This window comes from Balaenoptera physalus (genome assembly GCF_965194825.1).
Source record: "Balaenoptera physalus genome assembly, chromosome: 13".
NCBI classification, from domain to species: domain Eukaryota; kingdom Metazoa; phylum Chordata; class Mammalia; order Artiodactyla; family Balaenopteridae; genus Balaenoptera; species Balaenoptera physalus.
The window spans coordinates 8,193,120-8,206,436 of NC_138892.1; the positions used below are offsets into that span (position 1 = coordinate 8,193,120).

Below are 13,317 nucleotides of genomic sequence, written 5' to 3' on the forward strand. Positions count from 1 at the left end.
TTTAATAAGTTACAATAAAAGTTGTAGCTGTGTTTGATTACTTTTACGGTTACAGCGATTCTAAGTGCGTAGAATTATTTTGGGAATCGCTTATTGTACCTCCATAGTGGCAGTGCCATCACGCCAGACACTTTTAAAAAACTGATTTTTCAAGGACCCACATGTTAACACGATCTATTCTTGTTATCTTTAACTCCAGAGTACGGCGCTACGAGCGTGGAATTAATTGGACAGGCATTGTGCCAGATGCTAGCTAGGAAACAGTTTAAGTACAATCTATTTAGGGATACAGATGGATAAGTACAGAAATTCGTCTTGATATTTAGCATGTAATAGAGATTAGTATTCTGCGTATTGGAGGGGAACTTAAGGGAGAAAGGGAACTCTTCCCCGAGATGATTTTTTAGAGTCAGTACCTCTGGTGAGGTTACTTTTATCCTTTCATTTTATGGCAATTTAAGATCAAAGGGAGTATCTTTGTATTCTAGTCTCCAGCACAGTGCGTGCATGGCACATGGCTTTTCAGCAAATATTTTAAACGAAGTGAACAGGATGCATTTGTACCCTTAGTGAATTTAAAATATAGCACCCAGTTTTTTGTACATGTGTGTAAGTAAATATAGCACAGAGTAGGTTTAATGTTACCAAATTAAGAGAATTATGATTGAAGTCTTGTGTGGTCCCACATAAATGCCTATATTGGCAAAGTCCAGTTTGCAATTTTTGGCAGAGAGCTATCTTGTTTTAAATTTTGGAAGCATAAAATGAAACTTCTGTACCTATAAATTGGTGTTACCTTCCAATAGTTAACTAGAATTTGGAATGTGAGAAACTCTAAATCTAGTTTATGAATAAACCCTCTTGGGTTTTCCTCCCAAGTTTTAAATTTTTTAATTTTTTGGAAACAGTTTCTAGCTTGCAAACTAAATGCAAGTATAGTACAAGGAACTTTTTTCCTGAACTATTTCCAACACTGTGTCCCCAACACCATTTAGGGTGTGTTTTCTGCAAACAAGGACAGTCCTCTGCAGTACGGCCATCAACTCAGGAAACTGATACTGATACATTAATAGTATCTAATCTTCAGAATTACATGTTGCACTTCGTTGTCATGTCTCTTCGTTCTGAAATAGTTCTTCAGTCTTTCACTGATTTTCATGACCTTGGCAATTTTGAATATTATGGGCCAGTTATTTTGTAGAATTTCCCTCAATTCGGGTTTGTCTGATATTTCCTTAGGATTAGATTTAGTTTAACACATTAGTTGGCAGGACTATCACCTCCCAAAGTTTTAACATAAATTACACTGTTAGGACTGTGTTTGGATGTCACTCTAAATACATTTCTGGATGCTGCATTTTGAAAATTAGGAAAGACACAGTTTAGGAAGTCTGGTGCCTTCATTAAAATTTAACTGCAAAGAACTGGTATTTGATTACTGTGCTCTTTCGAAAAGTTTTTCGGTAGAATAGAATTTTAAAGAATTTTGTCCTGTTTGTATGCTTGTTCCCTATCATTAAACCATTTCACTTTGCTGAATTGCGTAGTTAGATGTTTTGGATTGTGTAATGATTTAATGATTGGCACATGGGAGCCATTCTTCCTTATCAAAGGTACTGAGTAACTGAAGATTTTTTTTGTTACTGTCACATTAAACAGAATGGGAAAGGTGCACGTTTTTCTTAATACAAGAAATTGCAAATTTTGTTTCTCATTACATTTGTTACTTTGCATTTATATTTTTACTTCATGTTGGCTTTATCAAAAGATACCACTGCGTGAATAGGCAAGCCACAGGGTGGGAGGAGACATTTGCAACTTGTAAAACTGACAGAATGTGCATATTCGGAATATACAAAGAACACCTACAAACATGATAGACAACCTAATAGAAGGCTGGACAAGAGGTGAACTTTACAAAAAAGGCTTTTAAAATGGCCAGTCAGGGGCTTCCCTGGTGGCGCAGTGGTTGAGAATCTGCCTGCCAGTGCAGGGGACACGGGTTCGAGCCCTGGTCTGGGAAGATCCCACATGCCGTGGAGCATCTAGGCCCGTGAGCCACAACTACGGAGCCTGCGCATCTGGAGCCTGTGATCCACAACAAGAGAGGCCGCGATAGTGAGAGGCCCGCGCACCACGATGAAGAGTGGCCCCCGCTCGCCGCAACTAGAGAAAGCCCTCGCACAGAAACGAAGACCCAACACAGCCAAAAATAAATAAATAAATTAATAAATAAATAAATTAATTAATTTTAAAAAATGGCCAATGTATGAAAAGAGACTCAGATTACAATGAGATACCACTACACACCTGTTAAAAATGCTAAAAATTTAAAAGATGAATAATAGCTAAGTGTTGGCCAAGGTGTGGAACAGATGAATTCTCATACACTGGTAATAGATGTGTAAGTTGGTAAAAGAACTTTGGAAAACCAATATCTATTTAAATCCAGTATACTCATACCTTATGTCCAGAAATCCCACCCAACTGAAATTAATGTAAGCATGGCTCTGATAACTCTAGTTATAAAGAATCGACGCTTACAGGTGTTTTGGACTAGGTTCCTTTCTGTTTTCCAAGTTAACATATCTCTGTTTTACATAAAAGTTAATGGCCTCTTTTTTTTTTTTTTTTAAGGCACATGTTAAGTCTTTGTGATCTCTAGCTCTCACTATTGTGGAGTGCTCTTAATCCACTGAACTTTTTAATCACTGGACTGTTGCATGTAGCCCATATGCTTCAGAGCCTGCCCCAGAAGGAGCATATAACACTAATTCTTCATGGTCTTATTTTTTCCTTATTTTTAAGTTATTTATGTATAACTCACTTAGTTGGCCTGGAGTATTTGGGAAAGAAGGGCTTGCAAGGTCAAGAAGAAATTCTAATGGGTGAAGTTTAGAGGTGATAAGAAGAAAATCTGCAGTGTGAGAGGCATATGAATATAACCAAGAAGAATCCTTGTAGGTACTAGTCAGAGGAAACAAGTGTTTTGAATCATTACACTGTGACTTCATAATGGTTATTTTATAAACTGCCTATTTGAATTTAACTGAGCTATTCTTACTAAATGTCAAACTTTTTTTTTTTTTTTTTTGTTTTGTTTTGTTTGTTTTTTTATACTGCAGGTTCTTATTAGGCATCAATTTTATACATATCAGTGTATACAAATGTCAAACTTTTGATTCAAAAATTCAAAGTTTTGGATTCAAGTATATCTACTGAATTCTAAATTAACAACTTGTACAAATGATTTTGTCATTGTGTGTTTCTCTGCCTCTTTTCCTTTTTCTCTGGGAATGGGCAGAGAAGCTATATAATTAAGTTTACTAGACTTATTGAGACAAGGAAAGGGTTAAATTTTTATTAACCAGTATCCTAAAAGTAAATAAATTTTTAAGCTGAAAAAAACTTACAATACTGAAGTATTCAAATGAGTTTACCCTTAAAGGTTTGAAAAGGTAACTATTTAAATATGTAACCTTTTACTCAGCATAAATAAATGTTGCTTGGCTTAGTGAATTTTAGTTTTCTAAACAAATATCTTTTTTTTCATCTTCCTCAAGCATGGGGGGTAAAATACCACCTGCTACTCATAAAACTAAATTGGAAGAAAATACCAAGGTAAGCTATGAATTTCATTTTTATGTTTAGTGATAAAGTACTATAAGGTTTCTTAGGGATGTTTCTCACCTTCTGCCCTCAAATTGCCATTCTTGATTTCCCCAAGAAATCACTTGGAAGTAAGACCTTTGTAAAATTTCTATTTGGACATCAAATCTCTGTAATCTGATATAACACTGAGAATGTGGGGTTGAATGTTCACTATATTGTATAAAGTAAGTGAGAATAAATGCTGGATGTATGTTATATGCATGACCTGTAAGTGGTAAGCTCTGTGACTGTGTGCATTTGTAGTCTTAATCTTTTTTTTTAGCCACTCAGCGCTGCTTGTGGGATGTTAGTTCCCTGACCAGGGATTGAACCTGGGCCCACAGCAGTGAAAGTGCTGAGTTCTAACTACTGGACTGCCAGGGAATTCCCATTCATCATTTTTGTTTGTTTGTTTGTTTCTTAGCACGTAGCATAGTGTTTTTGTAGGTACTTTATTAATATTTGGAAAGTAAATGAAAAAACAGCCCAAATTAGTTACTCTCAATTTTTTCTGCCCTACCACCTGAGGGATATTTCTGAGTGTGGTTCATGGAGTTGCTTTAGCATATTTGCCAAAAAGGTGTGTACAAACAGGAGGAGGTTGCTGGTATCTAAAGTTTAGAGATGGAGGTGGGGGAAGATGTACTCTTAATGCTCCCTTGGGACTTCCCTGGTGGCGCAGTGGTTGAGAACCTGCCTGCGAATGCAGGGGACACAGGTTTAAGCCCTGGTCTGGGAAGATCCCACATGCTGCGGAGCAACTAAGCCCGCGAGCCACAACTACTGAGCCTGTGTGCCACAGCTACTGAAGCCTGTGCACCTAGAGCCCGAGGTCTGCAACAAGAGAAACCACCGCAATGCGAAGCCCATGCACCGCGACAAAGAGCAGCCCCCGCTCGCGCCGCAACTAGAGAAAGCCCATGCACAACAAAGAAGACCCAATGCAGCCGAAAATAAATAAATAATTAATTTTTTTAAAAAAAGAATGCTCCTGTTGGAATTTCTTTTTCCCCTATTTTCTGCCTTCATGTCTAAAAGGTTTTTTTCCTGAGAGTCTTCTGACTAGCTGTCTTAAATTGATAAGAAAATTTGTTGTTTTATTATTTAGCATATCTTTGGACAGTGAAATGAGAGAAGTTAAGTAAAAGCTTCAGAAGTAGTAATTCTTTTTTTTGGTGAGTCATTTGTCAGAGTTTGGTAGATTCTGAGCCCTAGGTAAGATACTTTGCCATGTGATAAACGTGTGAAGACAAAATTGTATTAACTTACATCTCTGCTAAAAAATTTTTATTTTGCGAAAGTAGTAATTGTTTGATTATGGAGAGTTGTGGACTACAGTGCCTGTTAAGGGTGTTACATAATATGGTATATCCACTTTATTAGCTTCCTAAAATCCAAAATTTTAAAAATTCTAAAACTCATTTTCTAAATGGTTTGGATGAGGGACTGTACCTATACTTAATTTAATTTTATTTATTTATTTATTTTTTTGGCTCTGTTGGGTCTTCATCGCTATGCGCGGGCTTTTTCTAATTGCGGCGAGTGGAGGCTACTCTTCTTTGCGGTGCGTGGGCTTCTCATTGCAGTGGCTTCTCTTTGTTGCGGAGCATGGGCTCTAGGCGCTTGGACTCAGTTGCGGCACGTGGGCCCTACAGCACGCGGGCTTCAGTGTTGTGGCACATGGGCTCAGTAGTTGCAGCGCATGGGCTCTAGAGCGCAGGCTCAGTAGTTGTGGCACATGGGCTTAGTTGCTCCACTGCATGTGGGGTCTTCCCGGACCAGGGATTGAACCTGTGTCCCCAGCATTGGCAGGCGGATTCTTAACCGCTGTGCCACCAGGGAAGTCCCTTTAATTTAACAAGAGAAATAAAAATAGAAAACAAAAGCTTGTTTACCAAAACAAAACAAGAAAGAGCATCAACAACTGAAATACAGTGTATCTGAATAGTTTATACATAAATCGGTATAAATTAATAGCATATATGTTGGGTGTGTTATTAAATGCTGATAGCATTGTTTGCCTTCCTTTTGCTAGGAAGAAAAAACAGATAGTAAGAAGGCGGAGGAAAACATAAAGACAGACGAACCATCAAGTGAGGAGAGTGATCTAGGTGAGGAGATGGTAGTTTGTATTTGATAATCTCATGATATGGTCCTATGTTGATTTTTACTAAATTGACTAAATCAGTGCTATCTAATAGAAGTATAACATGAACTACATATGAAATTTAAAATTTTCTAGTAACCACGTTTTAAAATCTTAAAGCAGTTGAAATTAATTCAAATAATATATTTTAAACAATATGTAAAATGTTAACATTTCAGCATGTAATCAATATGGGGAAATTATTAATGAGCTGTTTTCCTTTTTTCATACTAGGTCTTCAAATCCAGAGTATTTATAGCATATCTCAATGCAGATGTTATATTTTTAATGGAAATACTTGATCAGTATTCAGACTTCATGAAATTTGTATTTGAATAAGTTGGGTCGGATACCCAGGTTTTTCCAGACATATGTAAAAGTTTTCCAATAACTGAATCAAGTACCAAAAAATTATTTTCCTTTAGTACCTGCATCTGTGTTAATAAAACTGGTTCAGTTTAGAAGAACTGATGTCTATGCCATGGGCTTGGGGTTTTATTTGTTTGTTTGGTTTGGTTTTTTTAGACTGCAAACTGACAAATTTCTTCATAAATTTGGAGGTCCTTTGAGACTATAAATATATACCCCAGTTATTAATTGGGCAGTCTCTTAATTCACAGAACCTATCTAAAAGCTAAAAAAAAAAATACTCATTTTTCAAATTTTGAGTCCGTTGATCTTTGGTATGTTAGAAGGGGTTTGTTGTTTGGGGGCTTAATCAGATCTTTTACTTTTTGTAAAATTTTTTTAATCTTACAATTTTCTAACAATTACCATGAATATTTTTTTAAAAATTAACTCCATCTAAAAGCATTTTGTGCAGCAATCGAGCTGTTTTATAATTAGAAAAAGTTACAAGCTCAGTTCCTGTTAAAAATTGATTAAAAATTTTTTGTTGGATGTTAATTCTGATTTCAGGTAGCCAATTTTAATTTCATTCTTTTTTGACCGTTGAGAGGAAACTGCTTTTATCAAGTTTACTCTTTGCTAAAAATGTCTCCTAATGTTTATTGTTTAAAACATTTTTTGATATATAACAGTTATTTTGTTTTGTTTATACAGTTGTCCATCATGAAGTTTGCAGCATAGCTCTTTCTAGTGCTATCTTTGGGGGTCAATTCTGTACAAGTAGTATACCTTTAGTTTAAAATTTATCCATACTATGTTTTCAAAGGCAGAAAATGGTACAATTAAATATTTTATCATGATTTACATCAGAGTATCACTATAACTTGTGCTATCTGCATAAAATATTTTTTTAAAAAACATTATAGTATATTGGTGTGTAGAACACAGTATTTCAACTGAATCAGTTTGTTGACACTGACTAAATCAGTATGTCTGTGTAATATGTAATAGAAATAGAAACTATGCACTTGCCAGAGTACCTACTACAATGTGATAATAAATACCTTACATTATGTGACTGTTAAGATGAAATATAGTTTTACCAAAACAATAAGATTGTGTTTAACAGGGAAATATTTTACAGTATACCAGTTTAAATAAAATTAACGAAGTAAAATATTTAATCTAGAGTAAAATGTTCAGTTCATCAGTTGCACTAGCCAAGGTTAATTAATTTTTAATAGCCTCATGTGGCTAGTGGCTACTATATTGGATAGCACAGGTCTTATTTTCATTTTCTTAACTTCGACAGAAATTGACAATGAAGGTGTGATTGAACCAGACACTGATGCCCCTCAAGAAATGGGAGATGAAAATGTAGAGGTAAGTTCAATGGCTTATTTTCTGCTTGCTGCCAGGAATGTGAAAATTACTGTAATAATTTTATGACATATCTCTTCTAGGAAAAGCGCAAGTTGAATCTTTCTCTGACTTAAGGCATCTAGGAAAGCATTTTATTATTTAAAATATTTGTGAAAATGCCCTTTATTTTTAATCATGCTCTCTAACAATCTCTGGAATACTTGTTTTCTGTTTACCTATTTCAGTTTGCATCTGGTTGGACTGCTCTTGAGACTATAGAGTTCATCTAACATTTATTTCTACAAGTGGAATTGCCTGTTAATGGGATATCTATCACCAGTTTTCTAAAATGGTTTTGTCCCAACAAAAGATATGGCCCTCAAGGTGGTGAAAATCAGTTCTTGGAAGGAGGGCTTGAAAAAAACTTAGGTGTTAGGATGGTTAGTGGTACTCCAAAGGTCATAGCACATTCACATATATGCACTGTATCTGCAGTATTAAAATGGAGGGGGTGAGAAGTAAGAAGAAATTGCCTAAAAAGGCTCTTTAGGGGTTGATAATGAAACAAAGCTTGAGAAACACTGTAATATACTAATTGCAGCTTAAAAGGTTGGTCCATATTCTCACCAGTTCTTGATATTGTCATATTTCATCTTTGCCAACCTTACTGTGTGAAATGATATATCCTTGTGGCTTTTAAATTTGCATTTTCCTGATTTCTAATAAAGTTGACATATTCTCATGTTTATTAGTTATTCACAGGTGTTTGTGAAGTCTTATTCTGACTTTTCCCATTTTTTTTTTTTTTTACTGGTTCATCTCTTTCTTGCTGATTTTTAAGTTCAGTTTATATTCTGCTAACAATTGATGCCAACAATTTGTCGTCTGTGTGCTCCACATTTTTTTCTACTAGTTTGTGGTTTCTCTTCACTTTCTTTACGTTGTCTTAGTATACAAAGTCTTTTTTAAAATTTTTTAATTTTATTGGAGTATAGTTGATTTACAATGTTGTTAGTTTCAGGTGTACAGCAAAGTAATTCAGTTATACATACACATCTATTCATTCTTTTTCAGAATTTTTCCCATATAGGTAATTACAGAATATTGAGTAGTGTTCCCTGTGCGATACAGTAGGTCCTTGCTGGATATCTATTTTATATACAGTAGTGTGTGTATGTTAATCCCAAGTTCCTGATTTATCCCTCCCCCCATACAAAATCTTCTAATGCAGTTAAATTGAAAGTTCTTTTATATATTATGCTTTATTACCTTAAGGTTATAATTGCTGTAATATATTGTTTTTTTCCTTCTGAAAATTTTATGTTTGCCTTTCATCTTTAACCATCAGCACCATAATTGAAAAATCCTTTTCCTCACCAATGCCAGAATACACGGTTCCTGTATATGTGTGGGTCTGTTTTGGTGTTTTCTTGTTCTGCTTGTCTAATTTTTTTCCATGCACTAATGACACATTGTTGTATATAGCTTTATGTTAAGTCTTGTTATCTTGTAGGGCAAGGACCCCCAACCTTTTAGGAGTATTTTTGGTTGCTATTGGCCCTTTGTTCATCCATATAAATTTTAGAATCAGATTGTTATCCCCCCTCCGTTAGAATTGCATTAAATCTAAATTAACATATGGAGAAGCTACATCTCCTCATTATTGAGATTATCCATGAATGTGATATCTGTTTTATTTTTAGGTCTTTTTTTTTTTTTTTTTCCCCACACACACACACACTGTATTTTATTTTTACAAGAGATAAATAGACTGACATCAAGCATTGTACATGGATGACCACAACAAAAGCAACAATGATTGCAATTATTTAGGTCTTTTTTAATGTCTTTAAATAATTTAACTTTTTCTCCATAAAGATCTTGTGCATCTTTGTTAAGAACGAATATAAATACTTTGTCAACATTTGTTTTAAAAAAAATTAATCATGTTCTATTTATTGATGGTGCCGTTCATCTTGGTGTGTCTAGGTTTATAATACTTTTTATTTATCCTACTTGGGGTTTACTGGGCATCGTAAATCCTAGGGTTGTTAACTTTTTTTAGCTCTGGAATATTTTCAGCTAGTATCTCTTTCAAAAATGGCCTCTTTCTCATTCTCTCTACTCTCATTCTGGAGCCGTAGTTAGATACAGACTTTTTCACTATTAAGTTCCATCTCTTTATCACTCTGACGAATTATGTATGCTTTCTTTGTCTAATCAGCTGTTCCATTGATGTTTGAGTTTGAATGCTTGTTTTTCATTTTGATACTTTCTCTTTGATTCTTTTTAAAGACCACTTGGTTATTTATAAGTCTCTTGATCCTTACTCATTTTCAGAACTTGCATTTATTTTCTTAAACACATTAAATTCTTTATCGGACTGTTTTGCTGGTCTTACTCTCCTGTTATTTTTCCTGACTCTTGCTCATTGAGGTACTTTGTTTACTGTAGTTTGTGTGTGTGCGTTGACCATGAGTTCTTGTAAACTTTACCTGTGGAAAGGTTTTGAGGCCTGAGTAGAAGGTGTGTTCCTCCAAAGAGAGAGATGTTTGCTTCCATCAAGACGCTGAATTGGTGCGACCAGCTCAAGAATCACTTCAAATTCTCAACATGGTTTTTTCATTGCTTATTTAACTACAGAAGTAATGTGAATTCCAGTGGAAAGGCTGGCTTGTGGTTATGAATTTTCAGGGGAGATTTCTTTTTTTTCTCTCTATATAGGTTTCCCTCTTTGGGACAGGTTTATTTTTGGTATACCATTATGCCTGCAGGTATAGGCATTTGGGGTTCCAGATTTGTTTTGGAGGATGTCTGATTAGACAACATACCTTTGTTTCACCTGAATCTAGACTTTGTTTCATGTGTCCTGTACTATCTTCAAAAACAGAATTGCAAGGTCACCCGGTTTGACACCTTCCACAAGGGTGAAAGCAGATGGAGCACTTGGCACCTGGCTGGATTTCAAGCCTTCACTTTATTTTGTTCTTTGAGGATTTCTACATTCTTAGGCCAAAGATGGCTTTTATTGATAAAAGGTGTGTTTTAGACTTGTTCAGAGTATCATGTGCATCATATTGCCATAAACTGAAGTTGTCTTTTTGCAAATTATCCTGGCTCTGTAGGATGTCTTACTATGTGGCAAAGTGTGTTTTCCTTTATTCTTTTAAAAAGTTTTAGTTTGTCCAAAACTTGTAGGGATTTTTGTTGGAAATGCTTTGAATTTATTGAGTAACTTGGGGGTAGATTGATACAGTTGATAATTTTTTCACGAGCATGGTATATATCTGTGTCCTTTAATAGAATTTTATGTTTTCCCCTGCTCCCTCCCATGAAAGTCTTGTGTGCTCTTAGAATGGTATCTCGTTCTATCATATTTTATAATTGTTGCTGATGTGGAAGAACTCTGGGTTTGTTTTTTATGTTGCTCTTGTATTCTCTTGTTGTTCTCTTCAGTAAAGAGAACTTTACCGAATTGTCATAGTAGGTCTAATAGCTTGTCAGTTCTATTAGATTTTCTAGGTATGTATAAAGACAGCTGTTATTTTCCTTCCAGTTTTTAAAAGTATCAAATCATTTTCTTAATGATTAGCCAGCACCTTCAGTAATATTTTACAGTGATGGTGATAGAGTGGATTTTTGTTTGTTAAAGAAATTGCTTCTTAACTTGTAGGACGTTGTTTGCTTTATGTTTTCGTTATTAATAATCATTGTACTGTCAGCATCTTGTACGGTGTTTGTTCTGTCTAGTATAGGTGCTCCATAGATGTTCATTGGACCAAAAGAATGAGACATTTCTCTTCTAAGATTCAAGCCTCTTAGGAACTAGCTTTTCTACTTGTGGGGAGACTGGGTTTTAGTACAGACATACCTCCAAGATCTCATTGTGAGTTAGGTTCCAGACCACCACAATAAAGTGAGTCACACAAATTTTTTGGTTTCCCAGTGCATGTAGAAGTTATGTTTACACTATACTGTAGTCTATTAAGTGTGCAATAGCATTATGTCTAAAAAACAATGTACATACCTTAATTTAAAAATACTTTATTGCTAAAAAATGCTAACCATCTGAACCTTCAGCAAGTCATAGTAGTAACATCACAGATCACCATAGCAAATACAATAATGAAAAAATTTGAAATACTGGAAGAATTGCCAAAATGGCACAAAGTGAGCAAATGTTGTTGGAAAAATGGCTCCAGTAGACTCACAGCGTTGCCAGAAACCTTCAGTTTGTAAAAAGTGCAGTGCTGTCTGCCAAGTGCAATAAAACGAGCTATGCCTGTACTTGTGAATAACTAGAAAGGATTTGGTAAAAACTAGGGCAGAAAAACCTGCTCAAATCGGGATGGAGGGAAGCAAAAGTCATGTCTAGGGCAGAGTATAGGGAATGATATTTATTATTTAGTATGAAAGATTAAAATGTATCCTTATATAAGATTTCTTACTAATCCTTTATTATAATTATCCTCTTTGTTCCCTTGAGACCAGAGAAGAATGAGTGGAAATGGGGGTTGTGACTACCACATCCCTAAGAAAGTCCAAATTGTTTCCTCCTTCCCTTTGCTTTTCTACTACTTCTTAGTTGATCTTCAATTTCCCCATAGATAACTGAGGAGATGATGGATCAGGCAAATGATAAAAAAGTGGCTGCCATTGATGCCCTAAATGATGGTGAGTGATTTTTTTTTTTTTCTCTTTGCTACATTTCCTATAGTAGTCTGAATATTCTCTTCTCTACTTCTCTGCTGCAGTAACTGTTAATGGTGGGAAACTGGAAGGGAACTTAAATTTATTGAGTATATGGTACTGGAGAAGAAAGCGTCCTGTCCTCCACTCACCCCTTTCCCATTACTAAAGAGGTTGAAATCACTCAGGTATCAATTATCTTGCCTCAGGGCGTGTACAGATCCTGATTGTAACTCAAAGACTGTACTTTCCTGACTATAGTCTAGTGTTTCTCCACTGACAAGAGGCTTTGGAACCTTCTTTATAATAAAAGCCTGATGGGAAAACCTGAAAAAATAATAATCATAAAAGCTGAAAGGTTTTCCCCAAAAGTGGTATTAGATCAATGATCCTCAACTTTTTACATAGTAACGCCCTTGACAAATATTGTCCATCGATATAACACTCTTGTTCTAGTCTCTGCCTGTTAGAACCCCTTCAGAAAATCCTATCAGAGTGGGAGAGTGCTGGTAGTATTAAGTATTATGTTTAATTAGTTAAAATTTATAAGAACAAATTATTTATTAACTTGGGTACTGTGCAAACCCCTTTATAGCTAGCTGTGTGGTGTAGTGTGTCACAATGCCATCATTGAATAGATGCTATTGTATAATGCTCTTGTGCACTTGTACTTCATCCTTAGACTTAGATGATGACGATTTTAGAATGAGTTCAGTATTGATTGCTGTTCAGGTTCCTTTGCTTTGTAATCCCACCACCTTCTTAGCTTAGGTCCTTATATGTTTATACTATTGCAGTTACCTTAATAGTTTGTCTACCTGACATGTCTCTACTTCATTGCTTTCTCTTCACTGTCCCTAGATTATTCTTATTTAGAACTTGTTTTTATTGGTACACACTCCTTTGCTTGTAACCTGTGACTAACTTTTGCATACATTTTGAAGCTCATCATAGCATTGGACCTGCTAGAGTCAGATCCTATATTTTGCCTTCCCAGCCTTATTTCTTTTGAGTATTAACCTTCCATTCCAGCCAGACCTCACTTTCCTAGAATGTTCCTTTACTTTTGCTTCTTTGTAAAGCTCTTCTTCACCTATTTCAACTTTTAAGTTGTACCCATC

General features: G+C 35.3%; 1 protein-coding gene across 1 annotated transcript in view; it reads left to right on the plus strand.

Annotated features, from left to right (window-relative positions):
* ST13 (ST13 Hsp70 interacting protein) overlaps positions 1–13,317 on the plus strand; it is a 28,833-nt gene that overhangs the window by 706 nt on the left and 14,810 nt on the right. The window contains exons 2-5 of the mRNA XM_082420670.1: positions 3,564–3,621; positions 5,687–5,762; positions 7,458–7,528; positions 12,115–12,181. Coding sequence (XP_082276796.1) covers positions 3,564–3,621; positions 5,687–5,762; positions 7,458–7,528; positions 12,115–12,181 — 272 coding nt within the window. The remainder of the gene's footprint in view (positions 1–3,563; positions 3,622–5,686; positions 5,763–7,457; positions 7,529–12,114; positions 12,182–13,317) is intronic.